The 27,747-nt window shown below is 48.8% G+C and overlaps 1 protein-coding gene across 3 annotated transcripts; it reads left to right on the forward strand.

The window, feature by feature from the left end:
- The first annotated feature begins 2,837 nt into the window (after positions 1–2,837).
- LAG3 (lymphocyte activating 3) lies at positions 2,838–27,747 on the forward strand. 3 transcript variants are annotated; one of them, XM_090055208.1, is made up of 9 exons: positions 2,838–3,112; positions 18,175–18,265; positions 18,521–18,695; positions 18,917–19,143; positions 19,485–19,742; positions 20,015–20,299; positions 20,678–20,968; positions 21,180–21,298; positions 27,064–27,747. In XM_090055208.1, exons 2-9 carry the CDS (start codon positions 18,211–18,213, stop codon positions 27,172–27,174), a joined length of 1,521 nt encoding a protein of 506 aa, XP_089911334.1. In that variant the 5' UTR covers positions 2,838–3,112; positions 18,175–18,210; the 3' UTR covers positions 27,175–27,747. The 3 variants fall into 3 exon arrangements, with proteins under 3 accessions (XP_089911334.1, XP_089911325.1, XP_089911317.1); XM_090055199.1 differs by having other exon boundaries at positions 18,180–18,265; XM_090055191.1 differs by lacking the exon at positions 18,175–18,265 and having other exon boundaries at positions 2,839–3,112.

Here is a 27,747-nt window from a genome sequence, read left to right on the forward strand (position 1 = left end):
AGCCTATGTTTTTGCAGGCTAAAGAGCCCCATGGCTCTCAGACTGTCATCGTAAGATCTGTTTTCCTGACCTCTGATCATGCGTGTGGCTCTCCTCTGGACTCTCTCAAGCTTCTCCACATCCTTTTTGAATTGTGGGGCCTAAAACTGGATGCAATACTCCAGCTGCGGCTTCACCAAGGCCAAGTACAGGGGGAGAAGGACATCCTGGGATTTGCTTGAGAAGCATCTACGGATGCAAGCCAGCATTTTGGTTGCTTTACTAGCTGCAGCATCACACTGCAGGTTTATGTTCATCTTGTGGTCAATCATGACCCCCAATCTCTTTCTTCCATAGTGCTAGCCAGCGTAGCACTGCTGAGCCTATAAGGATGCTGCAGGTTTTTTTTCCCAAAGTGGAGAACCTTGCATTTTTTGGTGTTAAACACCATCAGGTTCTCGTCCGCCCATTTGCTGAGCCTGTCCAGGTCAGCCTGGATCACTCGCCTGTCTTCTGGCATGGATGCTTTGCCCCAAAGTTTGGTGTCATCGGCAAACTTGGCCAGTCCACTCCTGACTCCAGTGTCCACATCATTAATGAAGATGTTGAACAATATGGGTCCAAGGACAGAGCCTTGGGGGACCCCACTGGTCACAGGACACCATGATGATTAACTTCCGTCAATTACCACCCTCGGGGTCTGACCACGGAGCCAATTTCCCAGCCAGCAGATCATGGTGGACCCAAGGCCACAATTGTCCAGTTTTGCCAAGAGGTGATCATGGGATACCAGATTGAAGGCTTCTTTGAAGTCAAGATATATGACATTAATTTCTTCTCCCTGGTCCAGGTGATAGGTCACCTGGTCATAGAAGGAAATGAGATTGGTCAAACAAGACCTACCCGCAACAAACCCATGCTGGCTATCCTTTAGGATGTTGGCATCAGCCAGTCCATTACAGATGGCCTCTTTAATAAACTTTTCTAAGATCTTCCCCGGGAAAGAAGTCAGGCTGATGGGCCTATAGTTAGCTGGATCCACTTTCCTCCCTTTCTTGAAGATAGGCACCACACTGGCCTTCTTCCAGTTTTCAGGCACTTCACCAGAGTGCCAGGAGTTTTCAAAGATCTGTGCCAGGGGCTGGGCTATGACGCTCGCCAGCTCCTTGAGTACCCTGGGGTGTAGATTCCTAGCTCTTTCTTCCTCTTCTGCTGTGACTTCCCAGAAAATTCTTCTCAGTGGCCCCATTGCAAGGATCAAAGGAGACACAGGTGGTAGAAATGGGGGAGTTCATTCCTACTGACATCCCTGCATGATGATGCAGGGTTTTTGATTTTCTCCTAGATTGACAGTCCCTTTATTTCATTCAGGGATATTTTTCCACTGGAATGGGACATAGGCGATTACTTTTATAGAGCATCCATGTATCTACTTGCAGAAGGTGGGAGGGATGCAATGTAGGGACACACACCATGGCTGCAAACAGACAATGCTCTTGTGCTACCTTAAAAATATCTAAGGCAGCACAAAACCTGAGCAAATAGAGGTTGTTGTGTTCAAAATGTGACTTCTTAGTGGTATGCTAATGGGTGAATCCTGACCCCACCTTAACAGCAGCATTGCCAGCATGTGACTTTAAGAATACAGGAAAAGCTTAAGAAGGTGAGAAGCTCATGTGCTTATGGAAACAGCCAAGAATGAGAGGGTGTCACATAGAAAGCCATACCAGCAGATTGTAAACTGAGGCCTGGTGTGAGAAGGGTCATTTGTGAGTGTGTGGCTGATACCACAGACGTAACTGTTCAGTTTGTCAACTAAGACTGTTTACAAATGCTGCCCATCAACCAAGAGTCTTCCTAAGTGGTATTTAAACTCCGCAACAAAAGCTATGAACAGTCAGAAGGCTGAGATGTGCACTATGTTGGTTAACCCTTGCTTCCATCTCTGAATGCCCCGGAACAAGGAATTTAAACTGAATGATAATTCACCCTCCAGTGCATTAGCTCTTTCCCTTCCCCCTAAGTGCTCTCAAATAAGGGACCTATGAATTGTCATTTAAACCACCAAAGGAATGTACATTGAGTGGGTTGGGGTAGAGGAACTAAATCTGAAAGACAGTGGTCCTTTTCCCCCTAAAACAGGTAGCAGTAATCCTTTGTGCCTATACTATTTTTTAAGAGAGAAAGTAGGTCACACACTGTTCATGTAACTCCAGGGCAGCAGAATTGAGTGTGGAGCCCAGAATGGCGTAGCAGGGTAAATCCTACATGACACTGTTGGGCTGACCAGTTCCATAACAGGATGAATGAAGCAGACTGACATAGCCAATACTGAGTTGATCTTTTCTGTATCAGAATGACCTGATTCATCTAGGGTTTAAATATGGAAAGAGCTGATTTGTAACATAATGTGGCTATGCATTCTCTGTCTGTTCAATTTTAATTATGATTTTAAGCCTTTTTAATATGTGTAACACCCACACACACGAGTTGTATATGGCAGAGTGTGTGCTTTTGATTGCTGTATATTGTGTTTTTTGTGAGGGTTTTTATGTGGGCAAGATGGCCCCTGTTGTTCTGGCTATGTGTTCTGCACGTGGAAAGCTGGGGACTTGTGTGGCAGAATGCCACCTCTGTCTCTCCAAAAACTCTGCTATGTGACAATTTGGTTAACATGGTCACTGCAAAGGGCAGACTCCTCTGCCTCATCTCTTTAGGTAACTCTGAGTTGTAACCTGAGCTGGATGCATTCCTGAGGAAGGGGGGAAATCTGCTCCCTCTGCCTAGTGACTGGCATCACATACCCGGGTGAGGGGGCTTAGGCTCCCTATTGTTCCAAGCAATGCCAACCTGATTGAGGGGGGGGGCTAGACATGGCCAGTCTGCCTGGCAACCAGTGATGCATTTCAAATTGGTTGGCTGGCAGCCAACAGTTGCTGGCCTTCATTGGACCAGGTAAATGAGGTTATAAGGGCTATGTAAGTAAAGGACTGCCCAGGAGGAGGGGCAGTAGCCATGATGAGAAACTCAGAGAGAAGCTGGACCATCTGAAACTTGCTGTCTCTCTTGAAACTCATGATCAATGAACTGCCTGCCTCCAGAGGGAATCTCCACCTGCCTCTGGATGATACTCGTGAGTAAGCTACCTGAGATCTAACTAGATATATATATCTTGCAGTAACTCAGATGCATGATCAAAAGCTATTCAGCCACCCCGTTTGCTCTATGGGATTTCTCTGATATGCTCTACCCTGTATTCTATTCCTAACCTACTTCTTGTATCCAATAAAGTTCTCCTTTGTACCTAGCATGGGAGACTTATTGGGAGAGGGGCTAGATTATGCCTTGGGGGTCCCCTTGGTTTGGCTGAATAAGGGAGACCATTATTTGTGCTTCAAACTGAGGGAAGCACCCCAAGTTCTTGCAGTGGGTCAAGTACCCTTAAGGACTACTAGGCCTGTGTGTCCCAGGGGTCAAAGGGCCAGGATCCAGTTCAGACCCTGGGTAGTGGCAGTGTTACCCCCAGGCTAGCGGGTATGCCCCAGGAAGAGGGTTGGCCAGGTGTGAGGCACCCCCAGGGAGACACTTGGATCCTGAAAGGTGGTTGGGTGTAGTGAGGTGGGTGGCTCAATAGGGAAACACCCTCTACAGGCCCACCACACCTTGAATCTGGACAAAATATGTAAAATACTTTGGCTAGGCCAGAGGAAGCAGAAGATTGTCTAGGCAGATTGAGTAAGAGAGCGGTTGGTGCGTGACACTCCCTAATTGAAAAAAGCGTGAGTGATATCATGCCAAGTATATAAGAACAACTCAACTAAGGTTTTTTCTTTCTCTCTCCTGGGGCTGCTAAAAGCTGTACAGCTGAATTGGGAGCCAGAAAAACTGCTCCCCATGGGAGGTCTCCCTCCTACCTTCACTGGAGAGGCAAGAGAAATCTATGTGATGGGAAAGCCTCAGGTACAGGGAGAAAAAGTCTGTCTCAGAGTTGGAGACCCCTTTTCCCTCCCTCTTTCCCCCTTCCTTTTTCTTGGGTGGGTTAATATCATGACGGTATTAATCCCTGGAGTAAACTGGTCAGGAATGGAGTCCTGGCAGTTTTGGCCACAGAGAGGTCTTGAGTGAGATAATACCTTTGAGGTATTAATCCTTGGAGCAGACTGACCAGGAATGAGGTCCTGGCAGTTACTGGCCACATGGGCCTGGCACCCTCTGGGGTGGGGTGGGGGAGGTGATGCTTTAATTAGAGCATCTCCAAGAGCTATTGTAACTAAAGTGCCCAGAGCATCATGTGTATCAGTGTCTCCATGCTAAAAAATGGTGGTGAGGATGCTTTAACTAAAACTCATTGAGCAAGCTTTAGTTAAAGAGCCCCCACCACCATTTTTCAGCACGGGGACACTGATACATGTGACACTGGAGTCTGCTGGAGCATGGTTATTACTATTAATCAAATGTGCTCCAATGTGTTGGAGCAGCCTCACTGCATGTCTATAGGTGCCCTGGATGTACAGGCTGTAGCCATAGGCCTAGCTGTACATCCATGCTTTTTGTTGTTTCACGGCTATTGTGTTTCAGCCTAGCTGTGTGGCTGAACCTCAGCTATATGTTTGGCTGGCATATTTGGGCCAGGGTTAAGGCTGACACCGTTTGAGCCGGGGTGGGATCTGGCAATTCTTGTTGTTGATCCAGGACTCAGTGAGGTATAGGCTTGGCTGACTTTTGCTGCCCAGTCTGGGCCCAGCGAGATAAGCCTGGGCCTTCTTTTGTCCCTTTTGTAGTTTATCTCCCAACCAAGTGGACCCTAGTTGTAGTTCAGACCCAAGCCAAGATAGGTCTGACCTGTCTTTGAGCTCTTTCGCAGTTTTCTTCTCAACAGAGCTGGGACTGGGACTAGGAATCTTGGGGTGTGGTATGCTGATGAAAACCATGGTTAACCTCTCAGAGTCACCATGCAGAAGTAGAGGTCGGCATGAACGATGCATGGCCCTGGCAGCCTGGGGGCGGGGGGGGAAGAGGGCATGGCGGCAGTAAGCAGTGAGCTGCAGGCGCCTCTGGTGGTGTCAGTTGAGGGGGTAGCAAGCACCAGGGGTCAGCGACTACCTGCAGATGCTGCTAACAGCATTGGCAGCAGCCAGCAGCAATTGCTGACTGCCCACAGATGCCGACAGCGGTGTCAACGGCAGGGTGGGAAGGGGGATGGTGAGTGGCTACCACCCACAGGCACGTTTTCATAGGGGGTGCACCGCCATGCTCAGGGGATGCACATGCACCCCCTACACATCGCCAGTGGAGGTCAGTGCTCTACCATTTCTCCAGGAGCAATGGAGCCCCTTGCAATGCAGAAGGACCCACCCCCTTGAGCAGCTTCCCTTGGCACAGTGAACCCTAGGTGCAGATCACAGAACTCTCTGGTGTGGGCTTCTTCTGCAGCCCATTGCTGAAGGGCAGGTATAGGGGTGCCATGCAGACCCCCAGAACTACTCTTTGGGGAGCCCCAAGTCCCAGACTGTCTGGGCATGGATGAAGCCTCCCCGAGAGGGTGCTACCTATAGACTTTGCCTTGCAGTTAATAGTGTTTTAAAATTATATTTAGTGTTTTCTTTTGGGGCTTTTTTTTTGCCTCTATTTTCTGTAATAAATTTCAGGGTTTTTGTGTTTACACTGCTTGTGAGGAGGGGTTTTATTTATGTGGGATGCACCAACAAATTTAGCATTCCCAGATTTCTGGTTAGGGGCTTGACCCACTGGTATAACTAATGGGGTACCCCAAAATGTGAACCCGGCTCTTCTTGCTACTGACTTGTGCCCCTCAGAAGGGTTATGTATGTAATATACATAGATTTGTTAACAGGCCTGCTCATCTCTGTAAGGACACTCCCTGTTTTAGATTACTTCTATTTGTATAGAAGCCTCCATCTTTTCTAAATTTAGTAGAACTCTGTTGTTACTGAATGTGTCCTACATAACTAATTTCATATCTGGGATGGGGCGGGGGGGCGGGTTTCTTTCTGGTCTTGTTCAGCTTAAGGTCTCTTTCTTTGGGGCTAAACATTATGCAGTTTCTCATTATGTTGCTGGTTACTTTTGACCCAAATCAGTAAATCATCAGCAATTTCTTCCATCTTCAAAGATCTGGGTCATGATATTTTGGTGATATTCAAGTTCTGGGGCAACCCAAAGAGGAGTTGCTTAAGCATATGTTTTTCAAAAGGAAGGTTGAAATGGAGTTCACTTCTCTATCACTTGGCCTGCAACCAAAACAGAAAATACACTTGAAACTTGAAATGCTAGTATGTGGGTCCTGACTCTCCTCCTGCACTGAAGTCAATGGGTTACAACTGCATAGAACTGATATAGGCAAAGGAAGAGTTAGGCCCATCTTTCCCAAATGTTCCTATGCAGTAGCGCTCTCCTTGGAATACTAACAAATTGCAGATTCCAATTTCTTGGATCTATACAGAACAAAGTGGAGGGCGTTTGGTTTTTCCTATGCTTCTGGGTTTTGCTGGTTGCCTCATGGATCCAGGCAGAGACAACCCAAGCAGGGTGTGGGGCATGGGGCAAATCAGCCTGTGCAGGGCCCTGCCCCCAGACGCAAGGAAGCTGGCTGCGGATTCAGGCGAGTGCTGAGTGGCTGGATGTGAAGCCAGTGGAATCATTGTGGCTGCTCCACCCAGCTCTGTGGGCCCCTCCCAAAGTACAGGGCTCACGGCAGTTGCCTTGATTCACAACCCCCACAGGGACGGCCCCAGATCCAGGAAGAAATTTTTCCCCTCCTGTTGCTCGAGATGTCAGGGTTTTTATTTACCTTGCTCAGAAAAGTGGAGACTGCAGCTAAAGCTGGGGATTTTGACCAGGGTATGCCAATGCTCCTTCCAGAAGTAAACCCCAGAGCAGGGGTAGGTAATGTTTTTTGCTGGAGTGCTGAAAAAAACACAATGTGTCTACTTTGTAAGGCGCCAGGTACTGGCATGCCAGAAAAACAAAATCCGGACAAGGGGTACATGGCAGGATGCAGAGCATATGAATATAGCTAATAATAATAAATGTTGTTCTTTTTTTTTACAGTAGATACTAGGTTTTCTAAAAATACTAAACATGGTGACAATAACTAAAACCTCATATAGTACCTTTGTTCTTGTGCATTCTTTTTAGTTAAGCATGTTGAGATGAGAGGAAAAAAAGAGAGAGAGAAAGAAGAGAAAAAGAGAGAGAGGTATAGACAAAGGAGAGAAGAGAGAGAAAAGAAAAAGAGGTAAAGAAAGAAAAAATAAAGAGGAGAGAAAAGGGGGAGAGAAAAAGATGAAAAAGAAAAAGGAGAGAAAAAAGAAAAGAAATAGAAAAGAGAGAAGAGAGAAAGAGAAAAAGAAAAAGGAGAAAAAGCAGAGATAGAATAAAGACAAAAGAAGGGGAAAAGAGACAAAAATGGGTAGAGAGAAAAAGAAGAGAAAGAGAGAAAGAAAAGGAGACAAAAAAGAAAAAGAGAAAAGAAGTAAAAAGAAATAGGAGAGAGAAAGAAAAAGAGGGAAAAAAAGGGAAAAAGAGAAAGAGGGTGTATCCCTCACTGTCAACATACCCCACTGCTACCAGCTGTGGCTTGGGCACACTTGTCCAGGCGGAGGGAGGCAGTGACACCCCAGGAGCAGCCACAAGGGCTGTGGGGCTCAGGCCTCCCCTACAGTCCGGGAGTGGGGGAACCTGGGCCCAGGGCTGGGAGGGAGGTCCTGGCCGGGGCTTGGGCAGATAGATGCCCTGTCCCACCCCAGTGGGGGCAGCACCAGGGCTGCCCCAGGACTCCGCAGGCTCAGGCTACTGGTGGGCAAGTGGGGGCACCCAGTGGCACCCAAGGTGAGGCCTAGCGCAGCTTGGCCGACACAACTCCACAGGGATGGGGTGCAGCTGCCCTGCCCATGAGGTGGGGCAGGATGCCAAGCTTGTGGGGCTCCCAGTTCCAGGCCTCCCTGCCCACCAGGCACAGTATGAGTGGGGTAGAGCCACCCCCCACTGCGGGACCCCTAGGAACAGCTGCTGCAGGCAGTCCCTGAGGCCAGGCTGGTTGAGAGCCTGCAGTGCAGCAGCTCTGTGCAGTGCCTGCCTTTGCCCCAGCCCCTGGAGGGGAGCTGCAGGTGGGCAAGGCCAGGCCAGCAGCAGCAGCAGCAGCTGTTCCTGGGGCCCAGGAGGGCTCGCAGGTGGGCCCTCACACCAGGGGCGGCTCCAACCCACACGCACTGTACCCAGCATGCATGGAGGCTGAGCCTGGAGCTGGGAGCCCCTGAGCCCAGAGTTCTGCTCCAGCCAGGTGGTGTCCCCTCACGGACAGGGCAGCTGTGCCCATCCCTGCAGAGCTGTGCAAGCCTGGACCCACCTGGGGTGCTGCTGGGTGCCCCTACCAGCCGCGGCCTGAGTCTCCAGAGCCCTGGGGCAGCCGCTACTTCCTGCCCAGCCCTTGCCTTCCCAAGGGGCTAGGTGGGCTAGCCAGCACCTCTCCCCACTGCCTGGAGCCAACCCTGAGCACCCTGCCCCAGTGCTTGGCATCCCAGTGCTTCCCCCACCCAGGTGGGAGCATTCAGTGCAGCAGCCTGGAGCAGCGCCTGCCTGGGCCCCAGCCCCACCCTCCCACAACTCCCCTCCAGGGGCCAGGGTGGGTTGGAGAGTGCAGCCCAGGGACAGGGTGTGCAGTCAGCAGAATGCAAACAGTGACCCTGCCTCTGTTCTCCTGTTGTGGCATTGGGACCTGTGGCTGGTCCAGAGAGCCCGGAGCAGGAAATTAATTTTTTTTAAAAACAATTTTGTTGCTTGCCTCCTAGCATGCCAGGGAAAATGTCTCCACGTGCCACTAATTGGCACATGGGCCAGGGGTTACCTATACCTGACCAAGAGGTTCCTAGTTAGAGGGTCTTGATCCTCTGCTCAGGGTCAGAATGATCGCCACATTTGGGATCAGGAAATAATTATATCCTATGGTCAGATTGACATGGACTGAAGGGTTTTTTTGCTGCTGTGGGGACTGATGGGGGTGCTCTTTCTTGGTCTTTCAAGTGTATTTTCACAACTCTTGCAGCAGCAAGACACTGACAGCCCTCATTTCCTTGCTTTACCTGTAGCAGGTTAGGATGCTTTTGCTGTTTTGGGACAATGAGTCTTGTAGTTGTGTGACAAGCTTGTTGTGTAATTTTAGGAGTAGGTTAGACCACAGGTGCTCACCGCTTGGTTCACAGGCCAAATTTGACCCCTGGCACAGTCATCCAGCCTGCTGGTCACCCCAAAGGTGGAAATTTGGTGATCATCAAATGTATGCACCCATGGGGAGCCCCAGGCTCTCCATGCTAAATCAGGTGCCTGACTCCAGCACTTGGGGCTGGGCAGGAGCAGTGCAGGCTGCCAGGGCCAAACCCCAGCACCTGGGAGCCAGCTGAGGCCTCACATGGCCAGATCCATGTGCACAGGGCCCAATCTGGGCACGTGGGGCTCAATGCTGCTTGCGGAAATTGACAGGAGATATACACAGAACTCCAGGACTAGAGATTCATTCTGGTCCCAATCTTAAAGAAGGGGCTCTGCAGAAAGTCTGCAGGCCCAAAGAAATGGACCTGAGCATAGGGACAAAAGACAGAGCCCTGTGGAAAGTCTGTTAATAAGACTCAAGGAGAGAGCAAGCACCAGGTAGAGCAGGGACAGGCAATTATTTTGGGCAGAGGGCTGCTTGCTGAGTTTCAGCAAGCCATCGAGGGGTGCATGACAGGCAGCCCAGGGCAGATTCATATTAATTTTCTACATTTTTTAGGGGCCCCACACGCCGGCTAGAATGGCCTGGCGGGCCACATCCAGCCCCGCAAGCTGCATTTTGCCCACCCCTAAGGTAGAGGCTAAAACTGAAGGAGCAAGCTGGCTGATGCCAAGTGGCAGGAAAGACACCCTGCTCAGGATGTAAGTTCAGGGATCAGGCCAGAGCGAAGCAGCCCAGTGAAGCACCTCAAGGCTCGCCCTAGTATTCTGAGAGCAGCCTGCCAAATTTAGATTTATTTTCTAACAAGACATGGCTGGCAGTACCCTGGGGAGACAGAATGAAGAACAGGGTTAGTTTGCCACAGGGTGCCAGAGTTGTCCTCTGAGGTGGGTCCCATTACAAACTCCCCATCCTGGAAGTGTGCCCCACATGCCGCGTTCCTAGATGTGTTCTCACACAGCTCCTGGCATCAGAAGAGCAGCTACCATCAAGCAGAGTGCTGCGCCACGGGAGACGAGTTGGACAGTCGGCAGAATCTGAACTTCAAGAGGAAGAAACGGGCTGGGGGGTGGTTCCTCTGTGTCAGGAAGTGGACAGGAGGAAGCAGGAAAGCTTACACTGCATTCTCTTACATTCTTAATGTAGGGGAGTGCGAGGGAGCTCTTTCTAATCTTTCCTATTCTAAAAACAAACAAACAAACAAAAATCAAACAAAACCAAAAACCAATCATAAACAGAAATGTTTTTTTACAGGGGAGTTAAAGTTGCTTTGTTGTGCTTTGTTCTCTTCCAGAACACAGAAGTTGGCAGTTGGAAACTGAAACCTCTGAGAACTAGGAAAAAACAGGCAGTCATACACACTTCAGAATACCACAAAGCACTGCTAAGGTTGTGCTTTCCACACTCAACCTTAACTCCGCCCCCGTACCACCTACATGGGTCCTCAGGCAGCTCACCATGCTGAACGACTCCCCAGCCAGCTCAGGGCTAGCTAGGAGGAAGAGAGGGCAGTGCTGGGCAGACTAAAGAAGCCTTCAATGTTTAGAGCCATCTGGGCCCAGCTCTAAGGAACCGCATTCCCAGGGAGATGGGAGTGCTGTACCCCTCAGGCCGCATGGCCGTCTTCCAGCCCCTGCTCACACTCCGGTGGTGCTGCCTGGTGCACATGCGCACACGGGTGCAAACTGACTTGGGGTAGGGCAGACAGAATGGCAGGCCTGGGGAAGGAGTGACAAGGTGCTGTTTTGTTCCTACGGCCCATGGCTGTCTGTAGGGGCAGAGGTAAGATTGTGTGCGAGCCACATGGCTTTAACCACATAAAACATAAACATTAGAGCAGTGTTTCTCAAACTTTTAAGTAGCAAGTACCCTCTAACGTCTGAAAAATTTAGTAAGTACCCCAACACTTGTTTTTCCAGGGGATTTTTATATTTACAGACTAATGTGTGCCATATGTTGGAAAAAGGGCTGTGTATGTAAGGCTGTGATATGACAGAAGTCTGATCTGATGTGGGTAGGGTTCCCACCTTTTACACCAGAGGTGCACAACTCAAGTATGTACCTGAGCTAGAGGTGATGTTGGCCAGACCTAGGAGGGGTGAACCACCAAATTATTACTGGGGAATTTAGTGCACCAAATGTTTTGCCATAGTTTTGAGAGGAAAAAGGGCAAGAGAGAGAGAGAGACAAGGAGGCAGCTGTTGACAGCCACGTAGCCCGGGCAGCTGGGAGACTGCAAGCCCTACTGCAAGCAGCCCATGGTCTGTGGCTGGCAGCAGCTACCCAGAGCCTGAGCTGGCTGCAGCCAGGAGGCTGCAGGGAGCTTCTCCCGGCTCTGGCATTGCGTACCTTAGAGTAGACTGGGGTGGAGGGGTGTGGCCTGGAGGCAGAGCAACCCAGAAAAGCCCTGTGCTGCTGCTGGCCCTTGCCTGTAGCCAGCTCGGGCTCTGGGAAGCTGCAGCAGGCAGTGGGCAGCCTGCAAACAGCTGCATTAGATTCTGCAGACCTGGCATCCGCTTCATACCGGTGACTGCATGCATGCCTCAGAGAGCGGGGGAGAGTTGCGCTGCCTCAGACCCTATGCCCGCTCTCTGCTCTGAGGCACACGTGCAGTCACCACCAGCTTGTAACTGATGCTGGAGCTGTGGAGCCCAGTGCAGCTGTTTGCAGCCTGCCCGCTACCTGCTGCAGTTGCCCAGAGCCCAGGCTGGCTAGAGGCGGGGGCCAGCAGCAGCGCCAGGCTTTTCCCGGTGTTTAGCGATGGCACTGGGGGGCAGGCTCGGGAGACCTACAGTGAATGCTAGGGTGGCAGCAGCCCCCCTCCCATCACTGTAGCCCACCCCAAACGCCAGGACGAGCCTGGTGCTGCCACCAGCCCCAGCCTGCAGCAGCAGCCTGCTCAGCGTGCACAGTAAACTGGGCCCTGGCCAGGACAGGTTGTGGGGCATTCCCCACAGTGTAGGAGGGAGTGGGCCAGCTCCCTGCCCCTACCGCCCTCCCTCCTGCCTGCACTGTGGGGTTCTCAGTCCATGTCCGCCCCCACCCCCCAAGCCCAGGCAGGATAAAGATAGAAACTTACCTGCCTGTGGCTGGGTCAGCAGGGAGTGCATGGGTATCTGTGTGCCCACCCTCCCCCTCCTGCAGAAGTCTGTGGCCAGCTTGTGAGGGGGAAGGGGGGGAGTGGCCAAATGGGAACCCGGTGGTGGCGCGGAGAATGGCGGCAACCTCTTGCTCAGAGGGTTTTCTGCACCTGCATACCCCCTGCCTGTGTCCTCTCCATGATGGGCTCTCTGTTTTCATCTCTGCGCCTACGGCTGAGACTAATACCAAGCCATCATCCGATTAACACAGGGGTGCTCAACTCCTAGCCTGCAGGCCAAATCTGGCCCATAGAGCCATGGCATCTGGCCCACTGGGCTCCCCCATGGGTCAGGCAAGTTAGTGGTGGGGAAGCAGTGGCAATTAATACTGCTGCTGCTAAATTCCTGCTGCCAAATTCTCAAGCCCTCCATGGCCGGGTTCCGGCCAGGCCATGCCCCCTTCCCCCACATGGCCAGGTTGGGGCTGAGCTGCCCCCTATCCACTCTGTGCAGCTGGATCAAGCACTGCTTCACCTGCCCTGCAAACTGGATCAGCCCCACTGCCTGGATATGGCCTGTGGATGGACCAAGCCATGTCCATCTACCCCACAGGGCAAAGAACTTGAGCACCACTAGATTAATAGGTCATTTTGAGGGAAAGGAGACTATGTTTTAGCAACTCCTTGACCAAATGGCCTAACATTTGGACTGCAGACCTTCTTTACTTGTCAGGATGCATAAAGATGCTTACAAATCTCCTGCAAGCTGGAGATAGGAAAGTCCCTGTTCATCTTGATGGGTGGTCACTCTCAATCTTAGTAGTGCTGGTTTCAGCACTGCATGCCAGCAGCATGCCCAAGCCTGTTTGTTTTCAGGTCCCAAGTTTCAGGACTGTGTGTGGGGTGCAAAGAGAGCCTTCCTATTCTCAGCTCCCCCTGCCTCAATTGTGCATCCCTGTCATACACATTCTGACTTGTTCTATCCTTCATCTTATCACTGTGTACCTATGAAATGGATGGAGCCTAGCCATTTTCTACTCACTGTCCATTCTCAGTAATACATGGTTATGGTATGCACCGACCCAGCATTTGAAAATCAGGTAACTGGGAGAGGCCATATTTGACCAAATTAATCCAAAGTTGCTACAGATTCTTTTCCAGACCCTGGTGAGGCCAGTTTTCAAGCAATTCTAACTCTTTCTGTGAATTTTAGACCCCATTGAAATGTTCCCTTTTCAACAAACTTCAGCTCTACCCTCTATGGGCCAACCTTGGTTTCCCTAAATCCATTTTATGTTATTCTGGCTAAATAAAGAGACTAAAATAGCCCCACTATAATAGGAATAGGGCATGATCTCAGCAAAGAGCACCAGAATCATGGAATCATAATGAAGTAGGGCTGGAAGGGACCTCCAGAGGTCATCTAGTCCAACCTCCTGCCTGAGGCAAGATCATCCATATCTAAAACATCCTAGACAAATTAATCTATTAGCATGGTCAACCCTGGCACAACCATAAGATGTTGCTCCCTTACCTGCCACAGGTAAAGCAGGGGGCAATGGTGGCCAGTGTCCTGCTGCTGCAAGGGTTGTGAAAATACAATCGAGAGATCCAAAGAACAGGGCCACAGTCTCTGCTGCAGAGAAAGGCAACCTTCTCTCTCACAGTCTATATTAGTCTGACCATTGGGTGAAATTCCTTCCTGACCCCAAATTTATAGCAATCAGGAGTGGCGATGTGTAGGGGGTCCATGGGGGTGCACATGCACCCCCTGAGAGTGCTGGTGCACCCCGACAGGCTGCGCTCCCTACTTAGGTGATGGGCAGGCATGCAGGCAGGAGTACCAGTGCCCCCCCTGCAAGCACCAGCCAGGGAGTGGGAGTGCCAAGATGAAGCGTTGTGGCCCCTTCCGGGAGCAGTGCGGCTGCTTCCCAGTCGGTGTGATTGGCCAGGGGGACACCCCTTCTTCCTCTGGTTGGTGAAATCGGCCAACTGGCCATGACGGGGATTCCCCCTCAGTTGTTGACTAGTTGCTGGGGTGGGGCATGTGCCCCCCCTGACTAAGGTGGCACCAGTCGCCCATATCAATCAGTCTGACCCTGAGCAGGGAGGCAGGACCCTCTGTCTAGGAATCTCCAGGTTGAAGTCCCAGCAGGAGCAACCCTGCATGTATGCCTCTTATGAACACCTCCCTAAAGAACCAGAATGAGGGTCTAATAACTTGGATCATTATGTCTTGAAGCTGTCTCTTTGTGGTGAGTACTGGATATGAGGAGCTAGTTCCATGAAAAAATATAGATATGCTTTTAACAACAGGGTGGGTGTCATATTCAGAGGTGCAAGACAACACAGCAAGAAAGAGGAACCAATATGGCTGTAAGAACTTTGGCAAAAATTGTGCTTTCAGTTACAGTTCTTCATGCCCACTGACTTCAGTGAGTGTGGAAGGATAGAAGTGTGATTAAAATATAATATAAAGCATAATTCCCATAACTATTTTTAAATATGTAGAATTTTTAAAAGACGTTTTACCTATGTAACTTAAAGATTTCATTAAATGACTTTTAAAAAATTTTGTGGGCCTCACTTAAAAACCTCTCTACTCTTTTCTCTTTAGGCTCTAGTTCAGCAAAGCACTTATGTAGGTGTTTAATGAGACTTATGCATTTGTTTACATTTAACACATTCTTAAGTCCCATTAAAGTGTTTTGCTGAACTGGGGCCTGAATTTCCATAGGCACTGTATTTTTGGGGAGTGAAGATGAGGGGTGAGGTGCTGCTTATTTCTCTTTTTGCTCTGCAAAAGCCTTGCTTGGTGGCTCTGTGCATACTCCTTCATTCCTCTGTTACTGCAGTATCTCAAAAGGATGCTTTATAGTGGTTGAGGTCGGTATAGGAATAAATAGGTGAATGCACTATACAGACTGTCAGGCCAGCAGCATAACTCAGGAAGAGCAACTGGGGCAGCAGCCCTGGGCTTTGTCTTTTGGTTGGAGGAGGGAGGGGAGCACAAAACTAGTCATGACTACAGTGGAGGCTGATAATGCTGCTGTAGTCAGTACCACAGCAACCAACACTGCCCTGTCACATGGCTGCCCAGCTACACCTCTGTTAATCAGGCTAGATGATCCGATGGTCTCTCTTACCCTTGAATCTGTGAAAAGGATCACTTGTTTTTTTGGTTTAATTGTTCTCAAATTGTGAGGGCTTTTTGAATTCTAGTTTGTATATAATGTAAAGGGTCTTAAATCCCATTTCCCCAGCTTTTTAAAGGGCCACAGCTAAAATGGAATTAAGCAGGGATGGACAATAGAGACACTAATCTCAGGCATCAGTTTTTGAGGGAGTGAAGAATGGTAGCCACTACCATTTCCAGTCTAGGCACCAATGCAGCCCAGGGTGCTGAAACTGCCAGACTCTGCTAGATAATTTTTGCAGAAGTCCAAACTTGGTCATGGTAGTGGCATGTTATGGTGAGAACACAAATTGGATATATGTTGTATTATAAATATGCCAATAGATAGAAAAGATAATGCCTTTAAGTGTCCTGCTATGGAGAAGTCTAAAACCTGGGCAGTTAGTGCCCAAGACAGATGTGTCACTCTCTCATGATTTAGGTTTCTGCCTTGCAGCTCCCTACTATTTTAATCTTAGCCTGCCCCTGGCTCCCCACAGCTCTTCCAATATACTACACGCCTCACTTTCAGCTCCTCCCAGTCCTGACCTGCCTTTATGCACTGCCCTGCTGATGTACCTCAGTGATGACTTTATGCCAGTCATTGTTTGTGCCTGTGGGGTCTTAGCTGGGAGATGACGAAGACGCCATTCAATGGAGTCAGCATTTAAAATGGGTCATTACAGAAAAACGTTAAAGGAATCTTTTCTAAAGATAGAGGTTCACGCTGAGTAAAATAGTGCCATCAGAACCTTAATTTCACAACACACCTGCTCAGCAAAAATAACCCCTCAACCATAAACATCCCCTTGTGCAGCAGTGGCCGTGTCACTGTTTGCAGTGGCCCCAGCCCCTGGAGCCTCTGGTGTTATTTTCCCAAGGAGTGGCAGAAAGACTTGAGCTTGTCCTTGTTTTTTCATTTGAAAATAACATTTCCAAAGTTCAAGTGTGGAGCTAACATCCTGGTCAGTTTGGCAAGAGTGAGAAGCATGATGGTGGGGAGAGGTGAGAAAAGACAATGGATGTGGATGGAGAGCAGCATCCATAATGTATTCCTGGAATGGGGCCAGGGAGAAGGACAGGATAGATGGGGCCTGAGCGTGACTCTCAAGTGTCTCCTGGCTGTGGTGCAGACCTCCTCCCCTTTTTTTTTCACCTTCACCCACACGCTCATGACATCCCCCTGTTGCTGACTCAGTGGAAAGGAAAATCTGTACCCTCTGCCTGGACTGTGGACAGCACAGATGGTTTTTATTAAACAAGAGGAAAAACACCTGCTACTTTTAACAGTAAAAAGTTCTCCTCCCTCCCTCTGTCTCGCACACTTTCATGGGCTTCGCAGAATTTGACACCAGAAGGGACCAGTAGATCATGCTGTCTGACTTCCTATAGATCGCAGGCCATTTCCCGCATATGCCTGTATATGGAGCCCAGTGTCATGTGCCACAAGCAGAAATCAGGCAAAGCCAGGTGCTGGCAAATGCCCAAGGCCCTTCCAATGGCACTCCTCTAAGTGGTTAGGGGCGACTGCCCAGACAGTTCCCTGCACGTTCTCTTTGTCTTTGCATCTCTCTTCCTGCCTTTCTATTTGCTCAGCTGAGGTAGAGAGAGGAAAAGAGCAAGCTCTCAACAGAGCAGTTGTGCCCCTCTGCTGTTTTGCCCTCTCTCACCTCTGGGAAAGGCCCCACCTCACCAGTGGAGAATATGTGTGTGCATGGCCTGAAAGGGTACAGAAGTTTGACAGCAGTCACAGGGAAGGGGTAATGAGTGATTAAGTTAAGTCAGTGCGTACTGGAAAGTGTGAGCCACAGAGTGGCTTTCTATGCAGCCCCTAAAACACCGTGACTTTTTTTTGTAGACAGTATTTTATAGTGAGCTCCTCTCCAGCCTCCTCCTTCACCCCCACTGATCATCTCTCTTCTACTGAGTACCAGGCATGCAGATCTGTTAGTTGCATTTGTTCTGGTTTGGGATTATATTATTTCCTGTTCCCGTCTCTCAGTTCCTGTGGATTATTTTACTTTCCAACCTGGCATCCGCAGCTCTATTTATTTATTGTTGCCTATGAGTTGGAGAAAGAGGAGGGGGGAAAAACAAAACAAAGTAGAGCAAAGCAAAATATAAATTTGTAACATAAAAGAACAAGAACATAAATGGAAAGAAGAACAAGACCCTTTGAAAAGAATAAAGCAATTAATTAAGAGAAACAGTGAGAGGCGGAAAGATCAAACCAAAAAAGGTAAAAGATGAAAGAAAAACATGAAGGGTACTTGCTGGGAAGTGTCTTCTACACATTTTCCACTGTCTACATAGAAGCGAAACAGTGAAGAAAAAAAACAAAGACCCGAAGAGTTTCCACTAAAAGATGCTTAGAACATGAACTTTGACTTCTGCCTCCTCTCTCTCTCTCTCTTGCTCTATCTGCATCTATTTCTTCACGTGCCTCGGTCTGAAGCTAGGTTTTTGGCCGTGACGCATCTTCTCAGTGCTATGAGGAAATTAGCTGCCCATCTGCAATATAAGGGCACAAGGGGAAAGGCTTTGATCAGAGAGAGAGAGAGAGGACAAACAGGAATGAGAGAGAGAACAAGCCAATGAGGAATAAAGCCCTACTGACCCCAGCCCTGGTTCACAACCCTACTCTTTTGTTTATCTGTGGCTTGTTTTCATTCATCTCTGGAAACTTTGGACCTGCTCTGGCACTGAACTGAGTGAAGACACAGTCCTTCTTGCCTCTTGGATGCCGCCATGACACTGATATTCCTTCCACTGTCTCTTGCCCTTACGCTGCTGGTAACCAAGGGTAAGTGGACTAAGGTGTTTGAGGGTGGAGAGGGGTTGCAGTAGGGGTGTTTAGGAATTAATTTGTCCACAGGATTCTAGAAAATTAGATCTGAACCCTTGTTACCTCCCTCATCTTCCAGTGGGTCTCAAATTTTCTCCCTAACCGTCCCTCCCTTCAGTTCCTCCATGCCACTGGGCAGGACTCACTTGTCTCAGGAAGAGAATTCATCACTCTGTTTCTAACCCCACTTTCTCCGCATTTCTCATCTTTTAGCAGCCAAGAGTGTGTTCCCCAGAGCAGCAGAAGAGTGGAGGTGGGAGCAGAGGGTATGGGCTGAAGAGGGTGGCTTGGCTGTGCTCCCCTGTCACCTCAGTCCTCAAGAGCTGAAGAATAGCTGGAAGATGCTGTATCACAAGACTGCAGTCCGCTGGGAGCGGCATGGAGGAAGGTATTGTAGAATAACAGTGGGCAGCGGGACCTGTGCCCTCTCTGGACCCATGCTTGCTCAGTCTCTGCTGCCCTTCTTCACCTTTTCCCCATTTTTTCTTCTTTCACATGTACTGCTTGATTCCCGTCCCCCTGCTCTGTTGTGTTCTGCCTCTATCCCTTGACCTCTTCCCTTTACCCTTACTCTGAGTACTCACTCACTTCCCTGGCCCACATACCTAGAGCCCACAAGGAGACACACATGGTGCTGGAGGTGGAGTACAGTGGTGTCCTAAAGACGGCCCGATCCATGATACCTCGAGCCATGGTCCAGAATGCCGACCTCCGCCACGGGGACTTCTCCCTTCGGATTGAGCCACTGCAGAGGGATGATGTAGGGGAGTATGAGGCATTGGTGAGATACGGCACAGCGACCCTACATTGCCAGGTGGCGCTGGGTGTGGTGAAAGGTAGGAGAAGATGGAGCCCAATGGGGGGCCCAGGGAGCAGCCAAGTCCATGGGTTAGGTCTGAAAGAAGGAGCTATGTGGGGTGCCCAGGGCTGGAACGGCTGCTAGTCAGAAAATGAGAAGCAGCCTTTTGAGGTTGTGGGGCTTCCTCTATCACTTTCTCATGCACAGAGCCCTCCACACACAGAGACATCTGAGAGAGAAACACAGGAAACTTGGGTTCTGACAGATGATCTTGCCCGCTAATACTCATCAGAGAGGGGTGGAGAGCTCCCGGAAGGGGAATAGCTTCAGGACTTAGCTATGGCATTAATTTTTCTTTCTTCCCTTTTTCCTCCCTAGTGACTGTCAATATCCCTGGCCTTGTGGTGGAAACAGAGACTTTTTGGCTACACTGTAACTCCAGTCATCCCGGCAAACCTGTGGGAGTTCAGTGGTTCCACAATGACAGCCTTGTCCCCATCTCTGGCAGATTTGTCTCCCTCAGTGGGGCTCTGTCTATCTACAGGCCGACTATGAGTGACATGGGGCCGTGGCGCTGCAACCTTGCCTACTCAGATGGCACAAATGTTTCTGCCACATACAACCTGCAAATTTTAGGTAAGCCCAGCATCCACCTTGCTTGTCTACTTCCCCTGGCCTCAGTTGGTAGGCTGTCCCTCTGCTGAAGTTGCTCCCCTTTCACAATATCTTTTTTTTCCATCTTCCCCCTTATCTGGAGTAGCCCCCTCATCTCTTTTTGCTTCCATCCCTACTACCTGGGCCTGGGTCATCTGTCTTCTTCCTTCTGTGGAGCTGGCAGCATCTTCTGCTGTGGCATCTCAGGTGACCTGCACCACCTAATACTGTAGGACATTCTTGGTTCTTTTCAGGTTTCTCTGGACCAGCCTCTTCTGTTGTCTATGCAGCAGCAGGCTCTTCCGCAAACTTACCCTGCACTCTGAACCACAATCCCAGTGCCTCTGGCATCCAAGGAGTGAAAGCCCGCTGGAGCAATCTCACAGGAGGATATCTGGGAGACTGGGGTACTTCCAGAAATGGAGACTTCACTCTCCATGTCCCTGAGGTGGGACCTGGTGATGCAGGACAGTATCGTTGTGATGTCTCTATCCGCAGCACAACGATCACTAAGGAGGTGACTTTGGCCATTATTATGGGTGAGTAGAAGGATCCAGAGAATAAGAAGGAGCACCTCCACCCAGGGATGTTTGCTGACCTGAAGAAAAATCTTGCATATTCAGTGTGGTACCCTGGAGCTGCTTGAGGCCTTTCAATTCTTCCCATAGGAAGAAACCCTGGGTCGCTACTCAATATGTCTAGAAAGCAGTTTTCCTCTATACAGAATTCCTTGTCACAGGGAGGTTTTCCTGTGGTGATAAAGTAGGAAAAGGAGAGGGGAAAGAAGGAGGAAATGAGAGAAGGTCTGAGAGAAAAAAAGAAGGAAGCTGGCAAGGAAGGAAGGAGGAGGCAAAGGGGTGAAGCTGGCAGAAGCCCTGCTGTCTTTGTTGATCACATTCTTTTCTCCCTCTTCAAAGTCACCCCAAGCATCAAAGGTCCAGTGGCTGAGGGCTCCCATCTGATGCTCATCTGCAGCCTCACCCATCCTCAAGGGCACGAGCACTTTCAGTGGAGGCACATAGACTCTGCTTACAGCAACAGGAACTCAGCTGAGGCTACTTCCAGAGATCTGGGGACTCAGAGCTTCCTCTTGGGCTCCACCCTGGAACTACCCCGAGTATCACAGAAGGATACAGGCACCTGGGAGTGCAGTGTCCATGGCCCAGAAGGAAGACTGGGAGCAGTGGAGTATGGGCTGGAGATTACAGGTATTGTCTTCCTTGTGGCCCCCCTTCCCCCATCCCCTTGCCCATCCTACACCATCCTGCACTGATCATGTTTTAATCTAGTGCCAATCCCTCACCTCTGCTCCCCGCCTCTTCTCCCCCACTTGTCCTGTTTCCTTTCCCATGTCAGCCACCTCTGGACAGTCCCATCCTTGTCCCACTCCCCCTTTCTAACTGTTGCATCTCCTCACAGATGTCCAGGTCTCTGGGCCTCCTCCCATCCTGGGTAGACAGGTCACTCTTGGACTCCTTCTCTTCATCTTCCTCCTGCTTATGGCCTGCACCTTGGTTTTGGCCCTGTGGAACCGAAGGGTGAGTCTCCCTATCTTTACCTTTTGGTCCATCTCCCAAGCCAATCTTTTTTCTCCTTGCGTATCTCCCAGGATCCAGAACTAGCAGTGAGGTGTCAAAAGTGTGGTTGGCAGGAGAATGAATGCAGGAGAATTAGGATGAATGAGGGAGAGCTTTGCCAAGCTTGCCAGCTGAGCATGGGGTTGGTGTTACTGCATGGTAAGGGAATTACACTGAGTTATCTGCCAGCTGTGTCATGTTGCATGTACAAGGAACACAGAGACTGCCAGACTAGTTCAGCCCAGTGGTACATCCAGCCCAGTGCCCTGTCTTTGGCAATGGCCAGAAACTCGTGTGAAGAGTTATGGAATAGCCTTCCTACAGAGAAAGTTTCTTTCTAATGCCTTTTACTTACTTACTGGGTTGTCCCCTACAGGATGAGTGTTTGTATCCTATTCAAGCTTTTGTGAGTGCTCTTCTGTTTTCCTTTCCATTTTCATAATTCCTTCAGATGTAATAATGTGCATGTCCTCATGTTCCATATAGATGTTCAATACTTTTTGACACCTGGCTAGCCCCTGGACTCTGTGGTCTCCTGGGGCAGTTTCACAAGTGTATGAAATATGTAGAAAGCATTTCCTTTGGTCAGTTTTAAATCTGCTGTCTTTCATCGTCAGTGGCTATCACCTTGTCCTTGTAATTATGTAAATGGTGCTCCTTTGCATCCTGACTTTGCATCTCAAACCTCATCAGGATTTTTCATAGATTCATAGATTCATAGATGCTAGGGTCGGAAGGGACCTCAATAGATCGAGTCCGACCCCCTGCATAAGCAGGAAAGAGTGCTGGGCCTACATTACCCCAGCTAGATACACATCCAACCTTCTCTTGAATACCCCCAGGGTAGGGGAGAGCACCACCTCCCTTGGGAGCCCGTTCCAGAGCTTGGCCACTCGAACTGTGAAGAAGTTCCTCCTAATATCTAATCTAAATCTGCTCTCCTCCAGCTTGTGGCCATTATTTCTTGTAACCCCCGGGGGCGCCTTGGTGAATAAATACTCACCAATTCCCTTCTGTGCCCCCCTGACGAACTTATAGGCAGCCACCAGGTCGCCTCTCAACCTTCTCTTGCGGAGGCTGAAAAGGTCCAGTTTCTCTAATCTCTCCTCATAGGGCTTGGCCTGCAGGCCCTTAACCATACGAGTGGCCCTTCTCTGGACCCTCTCCAGGTTATCCGCATCTTTCTTGAAGTGCGGCGCCCAGAATTGCACGCAGTACTCCAGCTGCGGTCTGACCAGCGCCCGATAGAGGGGAAGTATCACCTCCTTGGACTTATTTGTCATGCATCTGCTGATGCACGATAAAGTGCCATTGGCTTTTCTGATGGTTTCATCACACTGCCGACTCATGTTCATCTTGGAGTCTACTAGGACTCCAAGATCCCTTTCCACTTCCGTGCCACCCAGCAGGTCATTTCCTAGGCTGTAGGTGTGCTGGACATTTTTCCTCCCTAGATGCAGCACTTTGCATTTCTCCTTGTTGAACTGCATTCTGTTGTTTTCTGCCCACTTGTCTAACCTGTCCAGGTCTGCTTGCAGTTGTTCCCTGCCCTCCGGCGTGTCCACTTCGCCCCATAGCTTAGTGTCATCTGCAAACTTGGACAGAGTACATTTCACCCCCTCGTCCAAGTCGCTGATGAAGACATTAAAGAGTATCGGTCCAAGCACCGAGCCCTGCGGGACCCCACTGCCCACACTCTTCCAGGTCGAAACCGACCCATCCACCACAACTCTCTGGGTGCGACCCTCCAGCCAATTCTCCACCCACCGGACTGTGCAGTCATCCAAGTCACAGCCCCTTAACTTGTTCACCAGTATGGGGTGGGATACCGTGTCAAAGGCCTTCCTGAAGTCCAAGTATACGACATCCACCCCTCCTCCTGCGTCGAGGCGTTTTGTGACCTGGTCATACCACCAGGATAACCCTTCCCATTCCTCTTGTCTCTAAACAGCACAGTCTGAGGTTTTTTTAGATAGAAGCCTTTCAAAATATCTTATTTCCATCCCACCATCTTTTCCTGCATTAACTAGCTCAAATTATGTTTATTGCCTGCATGTTGTGTCACTTCCTTGTTCATCCCCTTTGGCAGGAAATGTAAACATTTCAAAAATCTCCTAAGTTTCATTTCAAAAGTGACTTGCTCACTTTATATTTCACCAAAAGTCAAGGGGCCTTAAATTCCTAAAACCCAAAGCTGCTGCTGAAAGTAGATTGGGTTCCTAAGTACAGCTAATTGAAAACTGGATTCTCAGCTAAACAAAATGTTTCACAAAAACGAGGCTGTTCTTAGGAAATATTGACTTTTGTTTAAAAAACCCTCACTCCAAGCCCCATACTTGGATTTGAAAATGTTACCATTGTGTCTCCTGACAGCTAACATTCAGATACCTCATGTCCTCATTCTCTCTCTGGCCTATGCTTCCACAGCTTGACTCTCTCTCAGTATGCAACAGATCATAAAACTAGCTCAATGCTGTATGGAAGCTCAATCATAGTGCATCATATGTGATGTGATAATGTTAGAGAGGCTGGCCCACAATGGAGAATGGGGGCACAAAACAGCTAAACTGCTCCCTCTATGAGCAACCACAGCAGCATGTACACATTTTTGGATTTGGGCAAATTTTTAGCTTGGATGTTGCTCCCTTTTACCTGGTACCATTTAGCTACCTTCAAGGCTACCCTTTCACTTGTTATGATCCTTCTGGAGGTCACACCCTCAAAATGAGACTGAGATATTAGTTTCAACTAGTGTATTGCAAAATGAGTGACACTTGGTAAGCAGCTGATCAGAACTGTGAGAACAGTGAATCTAGGGAATGATTCTCATGAGTGTACTGAGAAGGCTCTGAGGTCTGCAAAATCTGCCTTTCCATGAGAGGCTTAAGAAGCTCTATTCTACTTAGCTTATCTGCTAAAGGTGAAGAGGTGATGTGATCACAATCTGTAAGCATCAATTTGGGGAGAAAATGTCAGATAGTAAAGGGTTCTTTACTTAAGCTGACAAATGCAACAAAATCCAGTGAGTGGAAGTTGAAGCTAGACAAAAACAAGCTACAAAGAATGTGCACAATTTTCACAATGAAGGTAATAAACAACTGGTACAATTTGCCCAGGGACAGGGTGGAGTCTTGGAATTGAGACAGCCACCCTTTCTAAAAGATATACACCCATTCCAGCAGAAGTCACAGGCTTGGTGCAGAAATTCCTGTGGATTTTTTATGGCCCCTTTAAGGAACATACCAGACCAGATTATAATAACGGCCCTTTCTGGCCTTAAAATCTCTGACAGGAGCTACACAAAGTATAACTATAATTTATAAGAACACAGAAATGGGTATTGCTGTGTCATGAAGTCAGTCCTCTGCTATCACAGGTACAGTGTCAAATATTCCTTTTAATAACCGGATGTGTTTCCATCTTGAAACTGGTTAGGTGTCTTGCTCCAGCTACTGGAAGGCTGTTCCTAAACCCTGCTGCTCCCATGATTAGCAGACTTCTCATTTCTAGCCTAAATTAATTCATGGTCCATTTATACTGCTCTGGTAATGTGCCAGCATTGTCCAGTAGCTTCTTAGTTTCATAGTTGTTAGGGGCTAGAAGGGACCTTACAGATAATCAGATCCAGCCCCCCTGCACTTGGGCAGGAAAGACTGCTAGGATCAAACAACCCTAGCAAGGTGGGCATCAAGACATCTCATGAAGATCACTGGAGTGGGTGACTGTACCACTTCTTGGGGGAGCCTGTTCCAAACCCTGGCACTTAAGTACAGTCCTTCTCTTGCAGGGATGCTTAATTGGATGATGTTTTTAATGACAACAGTCATGTCCCTTCTTGGGCTCCATTTTGCTCAGTTAAACATGCCAAGATCTTTCAGTTGCCTCTCAAAAGATGGTCTCTCCATTTTTTTGATCACCCCAGCAGTTCTTGTCTGTACCTGTACCAGTTTGAATTCGTCTTTCTTGCACATGGGTGATCAGCATTGTGTCCTGGATTCCACATAACACCTCAGCACTATCATGTACAATGGTATTACTACTTTCTTATCTCTAATAGGAATACCTTATCTAAACCATCATTTGACACATTTCCCTTTTTCATGAGGGAAATCACACTGGTGACTCATAGTCATACTGTTATCAACGTAATACACTCAGGTCTTCCTCCTCTTCTGTTGTTTTCAACCATTGAACCTACATTGTATAGCAGGAATTCTTGTCTTTGGTTCCTAAGTGTATGGCCTTGCACATCCTATTTCTATGAAGCCAGTTCCCTAACTCAGCTAGTTACCTTATGTGATATTTTTATCCTCCTCCACATAAGTAATCCCTCCCAAATTGCACCATACTCAAATTCCATAAGCATACTTTTTGTGCTAAAGTCATTAACAGAAACTATTATATAATATCAACTGTTCCCAAAACTGACCTTGAGGAACGCCTCTACTAACCTCTCTCTAGTTAGATAGCTCCTCTTTAAGCAGAATTTTCTGCCATCTCCCAGCTCCTTTTGTAATTTACAGTTCTGTAGTAATCCTTATTTTCTCTAGCTTACCTACACATTCTCACACAGCACTGCATCAAAGGCTTTATTGACATCCAGTTAGATAATATTTATCACATTTCGCTTGTCTAAAGAACCAATTACCAAAGAAACATATCAAGCTAGTCTGGCATAATCTGTCTTCAATAAACCTATGTTGCTTTTTATTCCACTTTCCATTCCCCTTCAGGTCTTTAGTTATGCTTTACTTCAAAATCTTTTCTCAACCATGGCATATTATTGAGGTCAATACATACTACTGAGACAATACTTGTAGTTGCCTGGATCACTTCCCCCTCCCTCCACCCCCCTTAAATATAGGCGCTTTGTTTCCTATTCTCCAGTCAAACCCTACTGCATAAAGCATAACATCAATCCAGTGTGTCCTAGAGGAAAGTGAATGGGACAGGAGGGTATGACTCCTAAATTCTATTCTCAACTCTAGGAATAGATTAAAGACAAATCATGTAAAGCAAAAGAACTGGGTGTCAGGACTCCTTATTCCTGGCTGGAAGAAAGAAGGGTGTAGTGGGTTACAGCAGGCAGTAATGGACTGAAGACTTCCTGAGTGCATCCAGACGAGTGCACATGTGTGGTATGTGGGGTTGCAGACCCATCTGCAGCACCACACACTACACATGAAGGTGTTCCCCACACTGAAGGGTTTTTTGACCCCAGGGAGAGCTTGTGGTCAAAAAAACCCCACGCCTAAAAAAAGTGGGGCAGTGTACGTGGCAGCAGCATGCATTCTGGCTGCCAGCCAGGCTCCCTGCTGCAGGATTCCCACGGTTGCAGCTCCTGGAGGCCCCCAGAACCCCAGGTAAGCCTGCTGGGGACAGCACAGTTGCTGCCCACAGCCTCCCTTACACCACCTGGCATAACGTGCCATGCACCCAGGGTAATGTGCCACACACCTTGGGCCGCTGCTGTTTGTCCCAGGGGAAATGCACATTCCTGTTCACGGGGAAGTGCCCCGGTATCATTTTTTGTTATGATCTGGGCCTTTGAGTGATGTGGCCTGAGGTGGATGCCCAGAGGTCCACAGCTAACTAGACCAAGGCATAAGTTGTGAACATCATGTTGGGGCTGGTGAGAGTTGATGTTGGGTTTGGGGGTTTGAGACAGAATGGGCTCCAGCTCCCCTCCACTGTGTCCATGACATTTAATTTTTTTTCCCTTCCAGGTACGCTCCCCGCACTTCCCGGCACTGGAGAGGGAAATTCCTGCTCCCATACCACGAAATGGAGGAAAGGATGGAGGCCAGGAAGGGAAGATCCAGCAGACAGAGTGCTGATGTAAGAGAAGATACAAGGCCCCATCTCCATTACTTTGATCCACTTTCACTGGAGGCCAGAGAGCCTGGGATGGGCATCATGCACACATGTTGAGAGGCCAGAAGCCACATGAACACAGAAAGACATTAGGGGGCCAGGTGGCTCTTGAGGTATGTGGGAGCCATATGCCAGAGGAGCAAACATGTGGCTGCAATAATGTGGGGGGATGGGTGTAAAGGCTTTTGGACTTTCCTGTTGGAGATGAAGAAATCCAGGATTTGTAGCCTACTTCACTTTCCTTCAAACCTCCCTCACTCCCTCATTCTTGCTCACTAGCTTAGGGTGGCCCATGAATTCTCTCTCAGCCTCTTTCCTTCTTTGGTGTGATGCAAAAGGTGCTAGCAGGTGAAGAGACTGGAAGAAACCTGGCACCCCATTGCCCAGCAGATGTTTCACTCAGTGCTGCCTACTTGCCTTTCTCTGTTCCCCTTGTGCCCTGCTCCTGCCCTCGTTTACTGGCTGAGAGGCTCCTTCTGCCAGAAGTGTTTCATATTTTGTGTTTATTTTATTTTATTAGGACTCAAATAAAATAC

Source organism: Crocodylus siamensis, chromosome 1 (assembly GCF_052110815.1).
Source record: "Crocodylus siamensis isolate JL-2025a chromosome 1, ASM5211081v1, whole genome shotgun sequence".
Taxonomy (NCBI): domain Eukaryota; kingdom Metazoa; phylum Chordata; order Crocodylia; family Crocodylidae; genus Crocodylus; species Crocodylus siamensis.